Source organism: Trachemys scripta, chromosome 1, assembly GCF_013100865.1.
Source record: "Trachemys scripta elegans isolate TJP31775 chromosome 1, CAS_Tse_1.0, whole genome shotgun sequence".
Lineage (NCBI taxonomy): Eukaryota > Metazoa > Chordata > Testudines > Emydidae > Trachemys > Trachemys scripta.
This window is the reverse complement of record NC_048298.1, coordinates 164,929,688-164,953,223: the sequence shown is the minus strand read 5'-3', so window position 1 is coordinate 164,953,223 and position 23,536 is coordinate 164,929,688. Positions and strand designations below refer to the sequence as shown.

General features: G+C 44.6%; 1 protein-coding gene across 1 annotated transcript; it reads right to left on the bottom strand.

The window, feature by feature from the left end:
* Positions 1 to 16,170: 16,170 nt before the first annotated feature.
* Positions 16,171 to 17,136, bottom strand: LOC117876880 (olfactory receptor 2G3-like). Its single transcript, XM_034769411.1, has one exon. The coding sequence runs from the start codon at positions 17,134 to 17,136 to the stop codon at positions 16,171 to 16,173; it is 966 nt and encodes a 321-aa protein (XP_034625302.1).
* Positions 17,137 to 23,536: the final 6,400 nt, after the last annotated feature.

Genomic DNA, 23,536 nt, shown 5'->3' with positions numbered 1-23,536 from the left:
TGTTGCATCAGTAAGGGTACAGGGCTAGTCTGCACACGTTCAGGCATCGCGCAAGGAGGGCAGAGTTAAGGTGGCATTGCAGGGGTGGCATGACCTCACCTCTTGGTTTTAAGAGGTTTGAGTGTAGCTGAACTCAACATTTGAGGCATCTTAATTCTGCATTAAATTAAGTTTTTAGGTAGTTCATTTTCTTGTTTGTTTACAAATAATTTCTAAGCACCCCTGTGTTCCACAGCCCAGTTTTCCCCCTCCATGACCTCTCGCTCCTTGGCAATGGTTAAACTGGCCTCAGATTGCTTTGGCTGCAGTTAGTCCCTTCATTGCCCATGCATCAGCTCCTCATTTCCCATCTTTCTGCCTGTCCAGGGCAGCCTGGTCCTCCCTCCTTCCCAGGGAGGAGTGGGCATCAGCAAGGTCCCCTGGGGTTAGGGAGCTGGGCAAAGAATGCAGGAACAGGAGACTGACACGGAGCCAGTGGGGTATGTTTTGAAGGTGTGGGCATAGGCGCCAACTCCATGGGTGCTCCAGGGCTGGAACACCCACAGAAAAAAATTAGCCAGTGCTTAGCACCCATCATCAGCCAGCTCCCCCACCCACCCTCCAGTAACTCCCACCTGCCGGCAGCCCCACCAATCAACTCCTCCCCCTTCCTCCCAGTGCTTCCCAGCAGTCGCGATCAGCTGTTCCGCAGTGTGCGGGAGGAGTAGGGGACGAGGTGCACTCAGGGGAGGAGGTGGAACTGGGTGGGAAGAGGCGGGGCAGGGGTGGAGCATTGGGGGAAGAGGTGGAGTCGGGGCGGGGCTGGGGTTGAGCGGGAGTTGAGTCCCCCCGGACAAAGGAAAAAAGCCGGCGCCTGCGGGTGTGGGACAGAAATGAGGGGGGCATGGATGTCAGCAGGTTGGGGGGAAGAGCTGAAGTGCTCCCGCCACTGCACAGCCTCCCCTTTTCCCCTTGAAACAGCAGCAGCAGGGGGAAGGGTGAACCTGGTGTCCCTTCCCCACAACTGGAGGCAGCATGGGAAAGAGAGGCATTCTGGGTTCCATCCCCTGATCGGGGCAGTGGAGGGAAAGGGAGTCTCTGGGCTCCCTCCGTTGGCCTGGTGGAGAAACTCTGGAGGGTATTTTTAGCAGAATGGGGGAGGGCACAGATGTTTTCACTGCCCTTCCCTCCCACCACCCAATGTATGTCATGGGAGGGGAAAGTGCCTTACTTTCTTCCCCTATGGTTCTGCTCTGTCCGCAGTTTTACACTCCCAGAGAGCAAAGGTCCCTTCATTGAGAGATCATAGAAAAATGAGTTTTGGAAACCCTGTTCTTTGTCAAAAAGCTCTAGTCATCGAATTGGGTTTTCAAAAACCAGGTTGGAATAATTCCTTGCACTAACAGGGATCATTGTCTGGTGTGTTCTGGCCCCTCAGTAGTTGTGCCAGAGTATAGTTGTAAGATTGGCAAAAGGACAGGGTCCACCTGGCACCCCCAACATCTTGGTGCACTGTGCCAATGCTCCTAAACACTGCTCCAATTCCCCTGTTGGCCTAGCTGTGCACCCCCGCTAAAATTATAAGACTCTGAAAATCTTATGAGCAGCTCATGTTAGGGGGCGGTATATCAGGAACCGCTTGACTACATGACCCAGTGACTTGCTTTCCTTTGTTCACACTCAGTCCCATTGTTTAGGAAATGGGTGAAGAGTATGACTCATTATTATATTTACCATAACTGCTTACTAGAGTCTTTCATCTTCCCTCTATTTAATTAATGCTAATTTCCTTGACAATACTTCTAAAGTAAAATTAGAGTCTGCTTGTAAAACACATTATTTTTTTAACGGGGCTGTATCTCAGGAACACAAGATTTTTTTTAAGGGCCTTTATCTCAGGAACCCCTGGCTCAAATGACCTCTCATTTGGACTACCAATGCTACCACATGCCCCCATGAGGCACAGCAAATTTCAAGACAATCTGAGAGAGCACATAGATTTTAGAGTATTTAGAAGAGTCATCTTTTTAAAAGTCACACTCAGCCTTAACGGTAGCAGAGCTATAATTGCTTGTAGAATTAGGATCTTACAAGTCTATGCAGCAGCCATGATATAAGTCTCTTTTTCTCCACTGCAGCATAAGCAGGATTGTTCCTATTAGGTGGCCAAAAGATTAACTTAAGTTTACTTAGGGCATGTCTACATTATGCGCAGGATCGACGGACAGCGATCGATTCAGCGGGGGTCAATTTATAGATGCGATAAATCGACCGCTGAGTGCTCTCCCGTCGACTCCGCTACTCCAATGGAGCGAGAAGCATAGACGGAGTCAACGGGGGAGCGTCAGCCATCGACTTACCACAGTTAAGACACCGCGGTAAGTAGATCTAAGTACGTCAACTTCAGCTACCCCCCAGTGTAGACCAGGACTTAGACCATAAAGTCTATGGACAGGGAATGCCTCTTTGGGTATGTTGACAGAGCAAAAGCTGTGCACAGTCTAGCCGACCTAAGTTAGCTTGAATCCGGCTAATGCAGATAATAATAGCAGAGAAGACAGCACAGCATGGACTTCAGAGTGAGCCAAGTACACATGCAGTGTCCATGCCGGGCTTATACTACCTGTGCTGAAGTCCAAGCTATGCGGTCTTGGCTGTTATTGTTAGCCCTGCTAGCTGGATTCAAGCTAGCTCGGGTAGACTAGGCCATGCACAGCTTTTGCTGTGTAGACATATCTTCTGTTATGCATTTGTACCGTGCTTAGCACAGTGAGGCCCTGATCCATGACTATTGAAGTAGCACCTAGGGGCTACAAATAAGAATTGTTTCCCAGTCTCATGGCTGAATGTTTCTCTCATCTTGTTTTGCAGACAAAATTGATCAGATTCAGGAATGTTGCTCTGGTACCCAGAAAGCAATGCCAATCCAGGAAAGACCAAATGCACCACACTCCATGTTCAAGTCTCATTCAGAGATTCTGAGGGCCCCAGGGAGAAATCTGTACCAGTGAACCCACACATCTCATAGCTGGCAAAAGGTTGGGCTGTACCCAGCACTGTTGCTGATGAGGACTATTAATGCCTCCCTGTTGATACAATGTTAATTAACAATCTGCCACCCCTCACTCAGTCATAACCAATCCTTTCTTAGGAAATTTTAGGAAGGAAGCAACAATGGATATCCAGGTTTTTTACTTTCCATTGATGGCACTAAGGATGGAGAACGTAGCAAGCAGTTGGCACTTCTGGGGGTATCAGCAAGGAGTGAGATATGATCCAAAGTTACCTGGAAAACTATAGAGACACAAGTGACTACTCTGTATTCACAAATGTAAACTAAAAAGAACAGGGTTGGGAAACCAGCCAAAGGGATAATAGTAACATTCATGTTTGGTAAGGGTTTGGCAGATACAGAGTATTGATTAATCCTGGGAGAGTTTTATGGCTTCCTTTTCCCATCTGTACAATTTAGACATCGGTGCTATTGAAAATCCTACCTTATGTGACTTAGGAGCATGAGTCTCATTGAAAAGCAATGACTTAAAGCATCTAAGTGACTTAAGTGTTTTTAAAAAATCGCACTCAGAGGTTCAGTGACTTGCCCAAGGTCATGCACAGAGCAAGTTAAGAGTCAGAGCAGGGAATCTCCTTCAGAAGTTCCTAGTTTCTAGTCTTAAAATTGAGGAACATGGGACAGGAACATAGGCAATGCCATACCAACAGTCCATCTAATTCAGTATCCTCTCTTCAACCATAGCTAGTATCAGTTGCTTCCGAGGAAGTTCAAGAAACTCTGTAATAGGCGCATTTTAGTAGAGTGGGGGAGGGCACAGATATCCTGCTCATAAGGGCAATTTCTGCCTAGCCCATGGTGGTTGGTGGTTTCCTTACACAGAAGAGTATATAGCCTTTACAACTTTGTATCCCGTCTAATAACTGTGGGTGTTCTCATTATCCATTAAGAGTTCAGCAGGTGTCTGAGTATCAATGTCACAATGAGTTCCACAGGTTAATTGCGTTATAATAATGCCCAGCTCTTATATAGCACTCTTCATCAGTAGATCTCAAAAGTGCTTTATGTAATAAAGAATGTCTTTTTATCAGTTAGAAATGTTGCCTTTTAATTTTGTTGGGTATCTCCTTATTCTTGTTTCTCGAGAGACCAAATAGGAACTCCCAATCTACCCTCTCTACACTGTTCATTTTCTCTCTGAATCATGTCACCTCTTATTTTTCTACTCTCCTAGTCCTGCAGTCCCAATCTTTTTAATCTCTCTTCATACCAAATTCTACCCATGCATCTAATTTTTGTAGCCCTTTTCTAGACTTTGTTTCTGCTATAGCCTTTCTGAGATGGGGTGATCAGAATTGAGCCCAATTTTCAAAGTGAAGCTGTCCCATCACTTTATATACTAGCAATATAATACTGAGTATTATTCTGTATCCCTTCCTAACTATAACCTCTCATCTTGTTTGCTTTGACCAGCACATCGAGCAGATGTTTCCATTGAGCTGTCCTCAATGACGCTTAGATCTTGTTTCTGAGATTAGTTAATTTAGAATGCATCAATGTGTCTGAGTAGTTCAAACTGTTCCTTCCAATGTGCGTCACTTGCCCTTTATTTACACTTGCTTTAGTCTGTCCTCATGCTGCCAGTAACCTCGTACATCTGTGGTTCCTAGTGGTGTCCCATAATATCTGCTGTGTCTTAAAGCCTCAGCTCCTGGAATCACTGGATTTTGAGAGACACTGCTATTTTTGTTTTAATGAACGTTTCTCGCCCTCATGGTTGGGAGAAAAGCTACTCCAAAGATTAAAAACACTAGAAGGCAAATGAGCAGAACTGAAATTTTAGAACCGTTATTTCTAATGATTTGTGGGGGGGAGGGGTCTGCCTCATGATTTTGATTGCTTGGGGTTTGCAGTGCTATAATCAGTTTCTAAACCATTGTGTCTTTCCCTATGACTACTGCATTTCCTTAATAGTCTTTTATACACTATTTATGAAAGGTTTCTTGAAAGTCCAAATATGTATTATTAAAAATAGTGAATAAACAATAACTGGTTGAGATCCTCAAGGAAATCCTGTGCAGGTTTGTCCCTCTCATATCATGTTCACCACATGTTTCAGCTTATCGTTTCCAGCCAGTTTAGCTGCTAGCAAACCAAACTTAACCAAAGTCAGACTTGCTGGTCCATAATCCCCAGAATAACTCCTAAAACCTTTAATAAAAATAATAATAATAAAAAGTATAAGATTAGCTTCCTTCCCGGTCTCAGCTGAATCAGCTTGTTTCAGTGACAAATTGCACTAGACCATGATCAAAATAGTTAAACTGCAAGACACTGATCGGGAATATATCATTCCAAAGAGCATGGACGGGGTCATGCTCAAGTCTGTTCAAGAGAGTAAAAGGTATGAATACAACAGCAAACACTGAATTCAAGAACTTTCTGGAATGGCTCTTCCTGTGATGTCCTGGGTCTTGAATGCAGGCCTGAGAGTCCCCAGACAGCTGCTGCATCCTGGCCTCTGCCCACTGTCTGCTGAATCTTGGCGGACCAAGGAGCTCGCAGGACTATAGCCTCAGCCAAGACACCACTCAGGGGAGCCCTGATGGGAGCATTGCCCAGCACCACTGATTTGTCCAACATGCTATTTTGGCCAGAAGGAAGCATAGGAAGTTTGTCTAAGCAACAAGGTGATTTCTTGTGGTTGCTGCATTGGACCCTGCTTGTGCCTGCCTCCTGCACCTACCCCTGTTCCTGAGTCCTGCTCTGCTCCTGGCTTGCCCCTGCCTTTGCTCCTGTTTCCAGCATGTTCCAGCTTTGAACTTGATCCTTGCCTCTTATCCAGTTCCTGCCCTTATACCTTGCCTCCAATCATCAGTTACCAGTCCTGGTTCTGACCTAAGCCTCCAGCATCTGACCCTGACTCAGGCTTGACCCTTGGCTCTGCCAGCTGATATCTGATCCCAGCTCTGACCCTCAGCTTCGATTCCTGGCTCTGACTCTGGCTTGACCCCTGGCTCTGGTAATCGGCAATTGACTCTGGTGCTGACCCTCGGCTTTGTTCCCCAACCTGGCTGCATGCTCTGACCACTAGGCCAGATTGCCTACATCCCGCTCCATAACACTACCAAAGACAGCAGTAGAACCTGCAGCTGTGACCATATGCAAAGCGATAGCTGTACTTAGAGAAAAAACACTGAATTAATCATTTGATTTTACTGAATAGGATACTATATCCCAAGACACATTATAAGAGTTATTTAAGCCCCACAATAGCTCTGGGAGATAGGGATTATCCATTTGTAGGTCTGGAAACTGAGGCACAGAGATTGTGTGACTTTGAGCAAGTCTTTCAGTGAGTTCATACAGAATAGAGACCACGAGCCCCAGCACTTGAGCCCCTGCTTTTAACCAGATCTAATCCCTCTGACTCGATGAGGGGAGAGGGAGAGTTTGGTGGGGTACTGCCCAGATTTGTCTGCAAGCCAAGCTCCACCCACCCGAAATGCCAAAATGAAACCATTCACAGCAGACTGTGAACCTAGTCAAAATATGATCACCTGGGCCGTTCTGGGCTCCTCAGGCTTGGCTCTGGCTAAGAGGGGTTCCGAGGTACACCTGGCGAGGCCAGATCAAGCCATAGGCCCAACTGACACATGTCTATAGTCTCAGCTCCTGGAAAGAGTCGTGAGATGACACTGGAATCATCTGTCATATTGTTATTTTTTCTAGCCCTTATGTCTTGAAAATGTGACCCAGGTGTAACTGTTGCAGAGGTGTCTGTCTGAGGCTGCAGACTGCCTCCTGCAGAGGAAGGAGCAGCAGTCACTGGAGCCAGGGAGGAAGCTGCCTTGCCCTACACCCACCACCAGACATTGCTCCGGAGCTTGAGCATAAGAACAATCACACTGGGCCAGACCAAAGGTCCATCTAGCCCAATATCCTGTCTTCCGACAGTGACCAATGCCACGTGCCCCAGAGGGAATGAACAGAACAGGTAATCACCAAGTGATCAAGCCCCTGTTGCCCATTGGATGTCCTGCTGGCCGCTGTGGGATCAGTTTCCTTTTTATGGAAACTAATTCACTCCCAGTGCTCTGATTAACCCCTCTAATCTTTTGTCTCCATGGGTCAGTCAGCTTAGGGAAAAAGTGGCAGTATCTCCCAAGCACCATCCACTAAATGTGCCACTAAAATGAGACCCGTTTTGACAGCAGTGGAATAGCTCAGAACATTGAGAGTTAGAGTATCCCCATGCTGGCTGGGTGAACATAGCCTTGAGAGGAATGGGGTAGCTCTCGGCCTCTCAGAGCTACTGTCATTTCAGGCTCTCTACAAATCCCGGCAGGCATTACTCACTGCACCGGTTTACATCAGTGTCTATAAGGGCTAGATATTTAGCTTTTATTATTTTTTTTAAAAAGGTAGATTCTACAGAACATGGAAGTCTGAAAAGAAGGGGCGGAGGGGCAGGTCATTGACCTGGTGTGCCCCAGCCCAGTTCCACCCTTGCTTACTCACAGCACATAGATGGATGATCTCCTTCCTTCTTGAAAAATTACACTATCCTGGAAGTAGCACAGTATCTTGGCTGGGTCCAAACAGGATCAGCTCAAATTTGACTCAGGTTTTCAAAATATTTGTGCAACCAAATATGAGGTCTCGTTAATATTCAGTCCTTAATCCCATTCTGATCCATATATGAATTGGCAGAAACACCACAATGCTGCCATTGTCAGAGTGTTTCCAGCATTAATGCATTCAACATCATAAAAGAAGTGGTATCTCGGCATATGGCATTAAAAAAAAAAAGGCTGCTCTTGTGGAATTGTTCAGCTCCATTTCATGGAGCGAGCTGCACAGAGGGAGGGCTACGTGGCTGTGAGAAAAACATGCTCTGCTACATACATATGACAGAGGGAGCCAGAAGGAACCTGACAGGTGGGGAGAGGACAGCAAGAATAGAATAAAGACAAAAATGAGAGAGGAAAGAAACTTAGAAAATAGAGAGGAGACCATTAAAAAAAAAAGGCTCTATATAGTCAGCTCCTGGGTCTTAGATTTATATTGGAATATAAATATGGGATCAAAATACAAGTAAGCCTCATTCTCCCATGCCCAGCCACAATGTTACTAAGAAAATAACCATTTAGGTATTCAGCTCATAAGATGTTTTTCCACCTGCTTCCTTATTACTAGCCTGTGCTGCCCTCTAGTGAACATAAGAAAAACTTCCAAAATAAAATTCATATTATGATGGATTACTTCCCTTAAAAAAACAAAACAAAACAAAAAAAACCAAACACCCTCCTCTCACCAATCCAGTCCCTAGCTCTGCCATACTTCATCTGAGCTAGTAATACTGCTTCCTATTCCCTATGCCTGTGGTGATGAGTGCCATCAAAATGCTTGTTTTCAAAAAAACATTTGCACATTGCTAAATATTATAACCCAACCACTCTGCAATGACAGCCTCATTGCCCAGTTCTCCAGGAAGTGTTTTCTCCTGTGCCACCCTTTACAAGTGGGAAATACTCCCATTCAAAGTTTGCAAATCCACCACCTTATCCTTCAAGTCTCTCCTCAAAACTCACCTCTTTCATGATACAGACAGTGAGCTGCAGCACTCTCATGACCAGGCAGATGGTGAGTGGTGTTCCCTGCTCCCGACTGGCTAAAAAATTATCTGTAAAACCCTGTGGTAGAATCATAGCACTGGATGGTACAGTGAGAGGTCATCTAGTCCAGTCCCCTGCACTCAAGGCAGGACTAAGTATTATCTAGCCCAGTGGTCGGCAACCTTGCAGAAGTGGTGTGCCGAGTCTTTCTTTATTCACTCTAATTTAAGGTTTCGCATGCCAGTAATACATTTTAACGTTTTTAGAAGGTCTCTTTCTAGAAGTCTATAATATATAACTAAACTATTGTTGTATGTAAAGCAAATAAGGTTTTTAAAATGTTTAAGAAGCTTCATTTAAAATTAAGTTAAAATGCAGAGCCCCCCGGACCGGTGGCCAGGACCCAGGCAGTGTGAGTGCCACTGAAAATCAGCTCGCATGCCGCCTTCGGCACGCGTGCCATAGGTTGCCTACCCCTGATATAGACCATCCCTGACAGGTGTTTGTTCAACCTGCTCTTAAAAATCCCCAATGATGGAGATTCCACCTAGGCAATTTATTCCAGTGCTTATCCACTCTGACAGTTAGGAAGTTTTTCCTAATGTCCAACCTAAACCTCCCTTGCTGCAATTTAAGCCCATTGCTTCTTGTCCTATCCTCAGAGGTTAAGGAGAATAATTTTTGTCTCTCCTCCTTATAACATCTTTTATAAAGCAACAAAGAGTCCTGTGGCACCTTATAGAGTAACAGACATATTGGAGCATAATTCACCCACGAAAGCTTATGCTCCAATACGTCTGTTAGTCTATAAGATGCCACAGGACTCTTTGTTACTTTTTACAGATCCAGACTAACACGGCTACCCCTCTGATACTTAACACCTTTTATGTACTTGAAACTGTTATCATGTCCCCTATCAGTCTTCTCTTTTCCAGACTACACAAACCCAATTTTTTCAGTCTTCCCTCATAGGTCATGTTTTCTAGACCTTTAATAATTTTTGTTGCTCTTCTCTGGACTTTCTCCAATTTGTCCACATCCTTCCTGAAATGTGGCACACAGAACTGGACACAATACTCCAGTTGAGGCCTAATCAGTGCAGAGTAGAGTGGAAGAATTACTTCTTGTGGCTTGCTTACAATACTCCTGCTAATACATCCCACCAGAATGATGTTTGCTTTTTTTGCAATAGTGTTACACTGTTGACTCATATTTAGCTTGTGGTCCACTATGATCTGTTTCTGCAGTAGTCCTTCCTAGGCAGTCATTTCCCATTTTGTATGTGTGCAACTGATTGTTCCTTCCTCAGTGGAGTACTTTGCATTTGTCCTTATTGAATTTCATCCTACTTACTTCAGACCATTTTCCCAGTTTGTCCAGATCACTTTGAATTTTAATCCTATCCTCCAAAGCACTTGCAACCCCTCCCAGCTTGGTATTGTCTGCAAACTTTATAAATGTACTCTGTATGCTTCTATCTAAATGATAATGGAAATTGTATGAACTCTTCACAAAACTTACACTCTCCCAAGGGTGGTGCTGTAGAAACTGGAAAGTCCCCTTTGCTATGTAGGTGAGGAGGCAAATAGCATGGAGTGAGATAGGGAGGAAGAATGATCTTATGGGTAGGGCACTGGAATGGGACTTGGGAGACCTGAATTCAAATCCAAATTTGGTGATGGACTTTCTGCGTGACCTCGGGCAAGTCACTTGATCCTCCCCATGCCTCAGTTCCCCCTTCCGAGAGATGGGGATAATACCTCCCAACGTTAGGATAAAGTCCATGAATGATTGCAAGGTGCTTAGACACAACAGTGATGAGGGTCATACATACCTAAATAAAGCTTAGAAATACACTTCTGTACTGTGGTGGTGAGGAATCCCTTCAGTTGTAGGGGCGATGAAGGAAGCATGAGCAATCTCTTGAATCATTAAGGGAATGGTAGAAAATGTATGGGCTTCTCTTCTGCTCTACAGGTGATGGAAACTGGAGGGACCCTTTCTAAAATGGCTTATTGGACATAGAGGAATCCAGATTGTGGACAGAGTAGAAATTCTGCTCTGTTCTCTAGTGCTCCCATCTAAGGATCTTTAAGTGTTTTCCATGCAACACCTCCAATTAAGTATTATCCCTATATCTCAGGTGGGGAAATTGATGATTAGTAGAATGAGTTTAGGTGACTTGCGCCAAAGTCACATAACAAGACTGCAGCAGAGCCAGGAAGAGTACCTGGATCTCCCAACTCCTGTTCAAATACTTTAATCCCCAAGCCATCAAAAAATGTGCCTGTCCATGCCAAGAACCTCTTCTCCACCAGGCAGTGTAAGTGATCCAAGAGGTCACTTTTGGGCTCCAGAGAGGGAGGGCAAGAATTCAACTTTCCTCCTATAGTTCCCTAATCCTGTGAACACTTATGCACATGTTTAACTCTCTGCTCAAAAGTAGCCCTATTAATGTCAGTGCAATCACATGTGTGTGTAAAGTTAAGCACTTGTCTAAGAGTTTGCAGGATCAGTGCACAGATTAATCTTCTAGGAAAGCAGCTCCACTAACTCCCCTGTTGCTCAAATAGGGAAGACCTCACCAGGAACATAACTGGTTGTCATTTATTACTTGTGAGGTATGAAGACTGTGACAGTTTGGGGAAATGATCTTCCTACAGCTTATGAGTTCTGACTGACATTATGAAGGCTGTGTATAATGCTAATCTTCACTGTGAATAGGTGTAGTCCCTGTCAGAAAATGGCTGGTTCCTGTATTACACTCCCTGTCTGGAAGCAGCTACAAGACAATCACAAGAATGGTTCACATGGATTGACCCTGAGCTGATAGAACAATGCATATGCTAGAGGAAACTGGTTTCCCCCCAAAATTGACTGCAGGGAGATGAGTTGGAGCAATGGAAATTCCTCATCAAAGGAGAACAGTTTGAATTTTAATCCTGTCCTCCGAAGCACTTGCAACCCCTCCCAGCTTGGTCTCGTCTGCAAACTTTATAAGTGTACTCTGTATGCCATTATCTAAATGATAATAGAAACTTTCTGAACTCTTCACAAAACTTACACTCTCCCAAGGGTGGTGCTGTTGAAACTGGAAAGTCCCCTTTGCTCTGTAGGTAAAGAGGCATTAGAAACTGCTGTCCAAAAGGTTCATGCTTCCTGCGCAAGGGGAACCTGTTGATGTCAGATCTGAGCAAACCAAGGAGAGCGTGTTGCACGGGGAGGGAACAGGGCCAGCTCCAGGCACCAGTGAAGGAAGCAGGTGCCTGGGGCGGCCAATAGAAAGGGGCGGCAGTCCATCCATTCTTGGGGCGGCACATCCGGGACTGCAGCGGCAATTTGGCGGTGGGGCCTTCAGTCCTTCGCTTCCTCTTCGGCGGCACTTCGGCAACCGCTCAATCAGGTTTTTCTTTTTCTTCTTTTTGTTTTTCCTTCGCTGCCGCTTGGGGTGGCAAAAAAGCTGGAGCCAGCCATGGGAGGGAGAGAGAACCTAAAGGCTGAGCCAAAGGAGTGGAGGGTCTGAGGACAGTGAAGGATTTTCCAAAAACCTGAAGGCCTTCAGAATCTCCAGGACACCACAGGCTTGGTTTCTGTGTGCGGGTTTTGTGATTTTGGCGTAGATCTGTAAGTCCCTATGCTGTCTCTAGGAATAAGGTGTGTGTGGTTAAGTTACTTTGCAAAGCCTTGCAGTTCATTGCTCTAACTGTCATGCATCCCCAAATGGACAAAGTGAAAACCAGAGTACTCTGAAGGTGGCAATCTGGGAATGGGTGTGGTTGAGCTACTGGGGATATTTGAGGGGGTCAGGACTGGCCTTGGGACCTAGGGCTGCTGGACTGCTGGCTCCCATTTCCAAGAAGAGGTACCAGACATGGAGTCTACACCCTGAGCGTGAGCTTGAGTGGCCAGAAACAATGCCGGGATGCTGCTCAGACTCAGTGGGCAGAGATGCATCAGCCATAACACAGCAGGCTGGTGAGTGTCCAGCAGGGGAACATCAACCACAAGTGTGACAAAGAGAAAGGACAGTCCGACATTACTCATTTGACTGGATGATGGATGCAGTGTAGATTGGTTCACTTCTAGGATTCCACCTCCAGCTCTAGTGACCTCTAAACATATTAACACAACGGTCTAAAATTACTTTATTTTCTAGACTGCAGCATCTTGCATGATGACACCTGATGTTTTTATTTTGTCATGAAAACAAATTTTGGAGCACAATTTGTAGCAAATAAAAATATCTGTGTCCATATATATGGTTGAATAATGACATGATTTGTAGGCCTTGTGTACACGATATAGCAGAGGGGTATAGGTAAGAGCTAAAAGCCAGATTCCATGATGAGATCAGAGAGTAGATAGGACAGGGGTCGGCAACCTTTCAGAAGTGCTGTGCCTAGTCTTCATTTATTCACTCTAATTTAAGGTTTCGCGTGCCAGTAATACATTTTAACGTTTTTAGAAGGTCTCTTTCTAGAAGTCTATAAGATATAACTAAACTATTGTTGTATGTAAAGCAAATAAGGTTTTTAAAATGTTTAAGAAGCTTCATTTAAAATTAAGTTAAAATGCAGAGCCCCCCGGACCGGTGGCCAGGACCCGGGCTTTGTGAGTGCCACTGAAAATCAGCTCGCGTGCCACCTTCGGCACACGTGCCATAGGTTGCCTACCCCTGAGATAGGAAGTCACTGAGCAGGAGAGATGGCTGGAAGGCTCTTCCATACAGCAGGAGCTGCAGAGCAGGGTTCAGTTTTCAACACAAGCAGAGCAAAATGCCTCTTGGGGGTGGGTGGGGAGCTGTATTCTGTACCCTGTCATGAAAACTGAATGGGGAACTCAGCTTGTGGCTTGAACCCTTTGCTCTCCCCACAGACTGGGGCTTCAACACCATTTAATCTCCATGGCTGTCAGGCTGGGAGCTTTCACCAGCACTAAATTCACTAACAAAAGTAAAATTACATCACTCAGCTCTACTCTACTGCATGAGAAACTAAAGCTGGCAATTGTAGCCATTCACTCTGGACTATCGAGGCTACACCAAAGCCAGAAGCTGCCAGGAACCCTAGTACGCAGAACAAAAGATCAATACCGAGAGGGAAAAGAGCTGCCTCCTTTCCCCAAACCATGAGCAGCATGTTGTGGATGTAAGCTACAAGCTCTCCATAAGCACATAATGCCATTATAAGGGGTCATTAGTCATGCAGGTCCAATTACACCACTCTGGCAGTGTAAAAGAGGCCGCAGTGTAAATACAAAGCTGGCCCCATGTGCTTACCTTCAGTTCCTCTGAGTGTGGCACATCATGTGACAAGAGGTGGCAGACACAGCCTGAGGACAGGCTCTTGACAAGACTCTGCTTGGAAAATCCTAGGAATTCCTGGATTCCCCTTTTTTCCCAGGCAGCTCCCTGATCTCTGTAGCTGAGCCACTGGTTCAGATCCTAGTTCTTTCTATGCTAGGGAATCACCACGTTGCTGCTTAGCTGGCTCTGTGTACCCAATCCGAGCACTGGGGAGCCTTCACCCAAGGAAATATCTAGGCCTGCAAAGAGTTGTGGTAGTGGGAATAGAGGGGAAGCAGGCTGAGACACAAACTAAGGAGCAGGGTGAGACTGGGGGACAGAAAGGCTGGGTAAGGTTGTTACAAATTTTGGTGGAAGCAATTAATTACATTAATGTTGTTTGAGAAATGAGGGGCCATTTTACTTGAATTGGAAGATGCACTGCCAATCTGAGCATTTTCCTCACATTGTCCACCCCTGGCTGGCTGGGACATCCAAAGATCTGGTCCTTGAATATCAGGAAGAGATTGTTTTAAGGTGAAGGGCGAGACTCCTCTTGTGACCCTTGAGTCCAGTCCTGGATTGCATCAATCCTTCCTTAGCTTCTGTTCCCCCTAGATCAGAGTATAAGCAGAGATCAGGGCAGGGCAGTACTCAGATAAGAGAGGCCTTCTTTGCAAGTGTTGGGCCCTTGGGCCAATACCCCAGCATGGTAGAGCAGGCCAACGCCAGCTGAGCCAAGGGGCCAGTATGGCAGCATGGAATCAATGAGGCGATAACCATCTCTTGTGTTGGCAGCAGGGAGGGAAGGTGGCACAGTAGCCACTATCCTGGGTCCACACTGCCCAAGGATCCCTCTACCTTGGGGAAATACTCACACAGCTGCTGACACCAGCTTCTGTGCACTGGTAGCACAGCCCAAGTAGCTGTCCCACAATGCAGAATCTGGGCTGTGGAATTTCCACTGGGCTCTAATCTCTCTGAGATGAGTTAGCTGTATCCAGCCCACTCCCACGACTGTGAGACAGAATCCATATTTACTGCTACAACCTATGATTTAAGGACATGGCAAGCTCTTACTCTCTCTCCCCAAAGAAACACCTTCACCCATCTGCTTTAGGGAGACATCTTGTCCACCTACACTCAGTTCATTGTACAAGCAGTAGGCTAGTGGGAGAGCAGAAGAATCACATTGCCCTTCTCAAACTGAGTTGTCCAGCCTCCAGGAGAGCATTCAGCTTTCCCAGCCCCAGAACCTGCTACTCTCACCTCCTCTTCTCTCCGCACCAGGTGCATCTGGGCAGATCTGGACCAAGTTCACAAGCTTAATTCCCTCACTTTGGGCCAAATCCAGAAGACAAGAGGAGCCCTTGAAACTCTTACGAACTTCAGTAGGAGATGAAGGAGCTCAACACCATTCTGGATTGAAAGCTACATACAGACGTTGTCCTTTGAGAAAACCCAGATTTAACATAGAGTGGAAGCTTATATGGAAGGCATGGACGGCTATAGGCATTTACTCTGATTTGAAGATACTTTCAGGTCTGTAGCATACTATTTGGTCCATAACCATTGCAGTTTGGATAGTCCTTGCAACTGAACCATATGCTCTTTGATGCCTTTGCAGCAGACACTGTTGGCTTCCAGAGGTTATGCCTGTTAGTCCTTCACAAAGGACTGGGCTCCTCAAAGAGACCTGCCTCTATACAGTAGCTTCCAGCAAAATTAAGGAAGACATTGAGGAGAAGGATAGGACAGGGGACTGGGACTCAGGTTCTGCCACAGGCTTCCAGGATGACCTTGGGCAAATCAATTGATCTTTGTGTCTCAGTTCCCCACCTGTGAGATGGGGAATAATACTTCCTTCCTTCTCTTCCCTTTGTCTGATCTGATGCCCCAATCCCACAAGTTATTTTGCAGAGTCATGCCTCTTTGCACACATGTAGCTCCCCTACAGGTGCACAGGTCCTCCCAGATGGAGTAATTTGTAGGACTGTGGCCTTAGATTGTAAACTCTTTCAGACAGAGACTGTATCTCACTCTGTGCTATCCACTGTGCAAACACCCTGGGGCTCTGATCTCAGTCAAGGGCTCCAGGAGTAATAAGAATTAGTAGTAAACTCAAATCTGTCTGATTGTTGACCCAGCCTCCACAAAGTGGTTGGAGAGTCACCAAGTCCTTGAGTTCCACGGAGTTCAGCAAACCTGGATTAAGATGCCTTGCTACTTGTTTTACACGGGGGCTCCCTTTCTGCTGAGCTAAAGCAATGCTCATGTCATTGACGTTCCCTCTCCCTTCCTCTGGGCCTGGCCACTGCAGCGAAATATTTTCTGCCCATTTTTTTCAATGCACCCTTCACCTCTTTATTCCTTAGACTATAGATAACCGGGTTTAACATGGGGGTCACAATGCAATATAACGACGAAACCAAGGTGTCTATGTCCAGAGAGTAGCCTGAGCTGGGCCGATTATAATTGAAGTTGGAGGTGCTGTAGAAGATGATGACCACAATCAGATGGGAGGTGCAGGTGGAGAAAGCTTTGAATTGGCCCTTGGCTGAACGGATCTTCAGGATGGTGCTGATGATGTGGCCATAGGAGACCATGGTGAACAGACAAGGGCTCAGTCCAATCAAGGCACTAGCCAAATGAAGTACAGCTTCATTGACAGAGGTCTCTGAGCAAGAGAGCTTCAGCAGCAACGGGACATCACAAAAGAAGTGGCTGAGTTGATTGGACTTGCATATGACTATGGCTGATGTGAGGAGAGTGTGCACCAGGGAATTCACCAAGCCACACAGCCATGAAAACCCCGCCAATTGCACACAAAGCCTGTTGCTCATAATGCTTGGGTAGCTCAAGGGCTTGCAGATAGCCACATATCGGTCATAAGCCATGGCGGCCAACAGGACACACTCTGTGCCGGCGCAGGTAATGAGGAAAAATAGTTGGGCCATGCACCCGGCGTACGAGATGGTTTTCCTGTGCCTGAAGAAGTTGACCAGCATGACTGGCACTGTGGCGGACGTGTAGCAGATATCTAAGAAGGACAGATTACTAAGAAAAAAATACATGGGTGTGTGAAGGGTTGGATCAGCCCTGGTCAGGGTTAAGATCAGCGTGTTCCCCAGGAGGGTTACTATGTAGATGACCAAGAACACCAGGAAGAATAAAATCTGAAGGTTGGGATGGTTTGAAAAGCCCAGGAAAATGAATTCCATTATGTGTGTTTGATTTCCCATTTACACAGTGGCTTTTTAAAAAATCTGTCAAGGAAAAGGATGTGGGAAAATAGTCAGTGTGCAAACAATGAGAATAGTCAATGAACACCACTTTTTCTTTCTAAAGAACCTTCCAGGTAGGGGGCCAGAGCATCTGCTGGTGCAAACTGGCATTTGCTCCATTGAAATCAATGAAGCTACACAAATTTACATCAACTGAGGATCTCGCCCCATTGAGCTATTGTTATTTTATTAATACATTAAGTAGAGTGTATAGAATGTATAAGAGACGTGGTTCCAGTACCCTAGAGCTTACAGTCTAAGCATGGGCAAAATATAACAAATTAAGACAGACAATAGGAGAGCGAGGGGAAGGGAAGTGTGGTTGCCATGGTTAGTAATGCATGCTTCTTATTTCCCAGACAAAAGTGAAAACTACAAGAAGAAGGAGTTATAGTTGACAGCACATATCAGTAAATTTAGGGTAAGGTATATTAGAGAGATGTGTATTTATCCCAAAAGCAGCCATTATAAACCCACAACATTCAGAATTAAGGTTAAACTTACATCCAGACATGCAAAGGTCTAGAGATGCAGTTAGGGCACCCAAACAACTTTAATTCTGCCCTGTAGTGACGTCATGCAATAACCATGTGATTAATGTCTTTTAGTGTTTGAAGTCCAATGCTAAATGAAAAGTTTTTAAAAGATACATCTAGGTTTTATCCTCCCCTGCCAGAATGACCCTAAAGGGCAGAGTTAAGGGTATTAAGGTGCCCTAACTGTGTATTTCCAGACTTGTACATGGTTGGGTTTCTTTAAGTTAAACCTTAACTCATTTTTTTTTAATTTCCTTTTTTACTCTATAAATAGATTACTTCCATCCACCACAATATGTTCCCACTGTTTGTTACTGTTTCAGTCTTCACTTATATAGTTAAGAAATTGTTACGTTATTTCAGTTTTGTGTGTATGTTCTTTAAGGGGTATTTTTCATATAATGTGACTTCTACTAAGTCAGATCTACATTTTATTGGTCCCAACCTGTCCTAATAAGATCCATTTGGACATTTTCATGGGAGAGAATTTCAGTTAAAGTTAAACCATGCAAACTAGCTCTAATCTGTAGGATATCCCTACCTTCTTTCTTTCTTTCTTTCTTTCTTTCTTTCTTTTCTGAGAGTTTATATACACACAAACAACATTCAGGATCGGACATTTCAGTTTGATTGCAAAGTTACTGTAAATAAGAACTGAAGCCTTATGAGTTTTAATCAGCGTTAAGTGATACATTATCCAGTTCACAACAAAAGCAATCAAGTGGGTAAGATATTTTTAGAGGAATTACTGTGGAAATATTACAATAAGTAGCAGTTAGTGTACTATTTTCACCCTCCAATGTTTTCATGTATCAGCCTGATTATAGAAAAAAAGTGGTTCTCAAGTACAGTGAGAAGAGCAATTAAAATAGCTAGCAGAGATTTAGACTTCCTTAAAGGGAGAATCATCTAATCCGAGGCGGAGTTGGGGATACTTTAGCATTATGGGCCTAATGCTACTTTCATTGTCGTCAATGGCAAAAAAAACCCCTGCATTGACTTGAACAGGTGCAGGATGAGTAAGGGAAGGATAGTTTCTCTTGTGAGGAAGAGAATGAGAGAGGTGGAGGATAGGGGGAAGCAGGCAATAGAAGTACAAGAAATCTGAACCTTGCACGAGCCTACTGCTTCAACATTGCAATCCTGCTGCACTTTACAGTCTTGAAGTCTGAGAGCAGGGAATAAATGGGAAATACCTGCCTCTTTGGCTTATAAAAGGAGATCGGGCATGTTTTGTTCTGTGTTATATTACAATACCTGGAAGCAAAAATAGGCCAGGTCTATAAACGTATATGAAAAATCCCCACCCCGAGTGACGCAGTTATACCGACCTAACCTGGGTGTAGACAGCGCTACGTTAACGGCAGGGCTTCTTCCATTGACATAGCTACTGCTTTTCGGGGAGGTGGATTAACTCTGCTGTCCTGTCGGTGCAGTAGTGTTTTCAGTGAAGCACCACAGCTGCAGTGTTTTAAGTGTCAACCTGCCCTCAGTTAACCTGTAGCTATAGATGTCTCTTCTGTCAGTGCATGAGGGCCTAACATACATAAATGTCCACCGAACGAAGGATACGTTCCAAGGTACTCTTGTTAGGTTAAAGAAACTTGCGAAAAATTTGCTTGCAATTAGGGCTAGTGCAAAGAGCCAGACTGACATCCTTGGAAACCGAACTCCTCAATTCAGTCTCTGATCTGGTATAGCAGGAGTCACATTAGCATCCCATTAGCAGTGTCCCTGACCGCAGACCTGAGAAGACTTTTTTTGTTTTAACTGTTTCATGTGGGTTTTTGCCAGCTCTAGGGTTTAGAGATCAGGAAGCATTGTAAGCCTGGACTATTTGTCAAGTGCATAACTCACGCTGGGTGCCACCAGGAGCCAGCTACCACACTACCTTGGTGCTTGAACTGCCCAGGGAATGGCCAGTTAGTACCAAGTGTGATGGCGTTTGTGCTGTGGACACTTCTCCATACAGAAGTGGACTGAAACTAGGGACTTGTTTTACACAGGAATGAGATGGGAGCATCCCATAGTCAGGATTACCATTTGTTTATTATCCAGGTCAGCATTTGACATCAATTCAGTGTAAAAGTTTAAACTGGCTTCACATTTACTGACAGAATGCCAGATTCTGCTACCCTTATTCACATGGAGTGACAATTTGCTCCTTGAATGGTCACATTGATTTCCAATCAGGCTAGTCAAGGATTACATTTCTAGATGTGAGTAAGGGTGGCAGAACCCAGCCCATACACTGTTTTGTATAGACAGACAGTAGAAAGAAAAGTAGCATGGAAATACTTACCAGGCTTCACTTACAGATCAAACCACCATTTCTGATGTTTGCCTTGCATTGCCATTTTCCTGTCCCCCAAATAAGGTATATTCTATGGTAATATAAGCAGCTCTGGCAAAGAACAAGTCCAGGACCAAACAAGAGCCCAACCCAAAATACTATCATTTGCACACGATACAGTAAATAAGAGAAATTCTAGCTTTTACCAACATCTAACACTGCATGACTTACCAGTGAACAAAAGAATCCTTTCGTCTTGGACTCCTATGGTTTCCCTCCGAAAGCAGTATTTAACCATGTGTCTGGGACCTCTGGGACATATTCTGTTCACAGAAATATCTCAGGGATGTATGCAACGACTAGACAATTATTAATATTAGTTTTCATGTTGTGATAAACAGTGAGGTATGTATACGATGAAAAGTTCTGTTCATTTAGAGAAAAAGCACCTACCAGGAAACTTTTAGCAGATCTGTGCATGCCGTAAGAGAAGCAAAGTATATGACAGCTTATGTTCCTGGATCTATGTCTGAAGATTTGTCTTTGGGTGGAGGTCCATAACTATTCTTACAGCACACATGGGTCAGACCTGTGCCCATATACGGGACTCTTCTTAAAGCATTTGGGGCCAGTTTCACAACTTGCGCTTTTGTGTAGTCATCTACGCAAAGGGTGAAGTGGGTGTAAAATGCTGTTATCCTGGGTTGGTACCATTTTACTCAGGTGTAACTGACTCTACAAGGTGCAAGGAAGCTGTGAAGTAAGTCCCCAGCTTTCTGTTTCTCAAGTCATGACAGAAATTTCCCTTTTGGACTTCCATAGGAATTGTCACTCTGGATCAGGCTAGTGATCCTTCTAGTTCAGTGTCCTGGCTCTGACACCGGCCAGCACCAGATGCTTCAGAGGAAGGAAGCAAGAAGAAACCCCACAGTGGGAAGAGTTGGGATAAGGTGCCGACCCTCAGATGAAGCTATTATTCTAATCCCTACTAACTGGAGATTGGTTTGAAACCTGAAGCATGAGACTTTGTACAGATTCCAAAACTAGTATAATTGCCTATAGCTCTAGATATTCTTGTTATCCATATATAAATCCAATCCCTCTTTGAACGTGTGGCCGTGAGTTCTGCAATCTAATGTCACAATCAGTGGAGGAAGAAGATCCTTTTGTCAGTTTTGAATGTGCCACCTTTTGGCATCACTGAATTTCCCGTTGTTCCTGGGTTACAGGAGAAAGAGAATAGACCTTCCTGATCTACATTCTCTAGCCCATTCATTTTTAATATACTTTTGTCAGCATATCCCCTATATGTGTCTCCTTTTCAAGGTAAACAATCCCAGTCATTTCAGTATCTCCATATGAATTTTTCAGGCCCCCTAATCATTCTCAACTTCTCTGACCTCCCCCCCCCAACCCCGAATTCTGCGCACTGGTGAAAAGTTGAACAAGATCCCATTACTAATATTTAGCTACAGTGAGGGTGAAGAAAAGACATACTGAATTTTAAAAAATAGTTAAAATGCTTTGTTATTCAAAGCTCAAAAAGCTGAAATTTCAAGTGGGACATATTCAGCGTATTCATCACTAAGGATTAAAGCCCTTTATCCACAGATATTCATTTTCAAATTAGTTTTATCCACAGCTTAAATCCAGCTTGTCGTATGTTTCTGTAATTTATCACCACCATGGATGTGAAGTGGGGCAGGTGGATTAGAGGGCAGGTGGTGCAGTGAAAGGTACATGACAAATAAGTATCATGCAACTATGGAATTGACATCTCCATGTATGTGATGTAGACAGTAGATGGGTCCCTATCAGCATCCCAGTGCAAGAGGGCAAGGGGTCACTGGTATCTGGTAGTGAGTTTCAGCTGGCCCGACCAGTTCAGTGATCCCCAATTCATTAATGTCATATTTGATATGTGTCATGTAAGGTATCACTGGAAAACTAATAACACACTGATCATTAATATTCCTGTGTGGGATGTGTACACTAAACACCCAAGGGACCATACAAATGTGAAGAAAAGAACTAAAATGTGTTTATCAGACAAGTCTGGAGAGGGAGTAAACAGGTTTCTCCCAGACAAAGGACAAGCCAATTCCTCCAGCCAGGTATCATCAGAGTCCATTGGCAATCATATGCCAAGTCACCATTCATTTGCATTGGAGTGGACAGGAACAGACCAATTTGCATTACAACAAACAACAGCAGGGAAAGAAACCAGCATGGAACTTCCTTCACCACCAGATTCAATGTCTCCTTCCTCACAGCTTGAGTGAACTTTATTTTGGAGGGGGAACCTTCAGAAAAATCCATTTCAAAGGTTCACTGAAATATAAGAACGAGGAGCAAAAAATACCAAGTTATCTTTCACCCAGAAAGACGAGGGGAACCAGCACCCTGTACTTCTGTGGGAGGTCCTGAGTCAAAGACAGTCAACCATGATGGACAAAGAGTTATTGGTGAGAGACACCATCTTACACAAAGACTGTGTCTTGCTAGATTAAGTGATAGACTTTAGATGCATGCTTTTCACTTGTGTTTGTTTATAACCATCTCTACCTTTCTTTCTTTTACTTGGCATCACTTAACCTATGCCCTTTTGTTGTTAATCTTGTTTTATTTTAATCTAAATCAATCCCGTGCTGTATTTGAATGGAAGTGATTGTTAACTCCAGTTAAAGTGGCAACCTGCTGGGTATTGTCTCTTTGGAGGAGCAAAAGAACTTCATTTTTACTCTGAGTGATCCACAAGAGGGCTGGATATTTCAGGGCTGATGGTTTGGGGGAAATTCAGGAGTAGGCATGCATTGGGGTCATTTGGCTAGTAGTAACCAAGGCTGGTGGAGACCAGAGTGTGGCTGTGGTGTAACAAGCAGGCTGCTGGAGTCAGAGTTGTTGATCCAGGCTGTTTATCACACAGATACTCAGTGCATGCTTGTCTGCTGGCTGGGAGCATCCAGGCCAGGGAGCGACAGCAGCAGCTCATTTTAAGGCACAAAGGGTTACAGGGCAGTCAGTGACACAACTTCTCACTGGTCTGGATTGCACTCCAAAACCTGACAGTGGAACAATACGAACAATCACATTTATCATGCACCTCATCTGCATTCTGGCAACTGAGCCATCTCCATCCCCTCAAGGAGCTTCAAACTTTCTGGAACCCAGAGCAGTTTCCAACTTGACAAAGTCAAACCAACAGTATGCCAGAGGAATGTTTTCCATATTCTCCTTAAGGGTAAATTTCCCCTCAAAATTACCCTGACCTGAGGCCCAGGACAGATACTATTTAGTACTGAACCCATGATAAATTGAAGGTCAGATATCCGTGACCCATCATGTCTAAAACGGGGAGATTTCTCAGTGGGGAAATCCCAGTATCACCAGGGTCCAAGACTTGCTTCTAGCCCTGGAAGGTCCCAATACCACAGCTTGATGCTGCGAGTGTTCTTATGTCTAAAAGAAAGACTTTTGAGTTTTTTCAAAATTTTCCTCTCCATTCTCTGTACAGCTGGACTCCTAGGAA

What these genes read in the sequence shown, in the direction of transcription:
- LOC117876880 (XM_034769411.1), bottom strand. Translation starts at nt 17,136, where the DNA reads ATGGGAAATCAAACACACATAATGGAATTCATTTTCCTGGGCTTTTCA.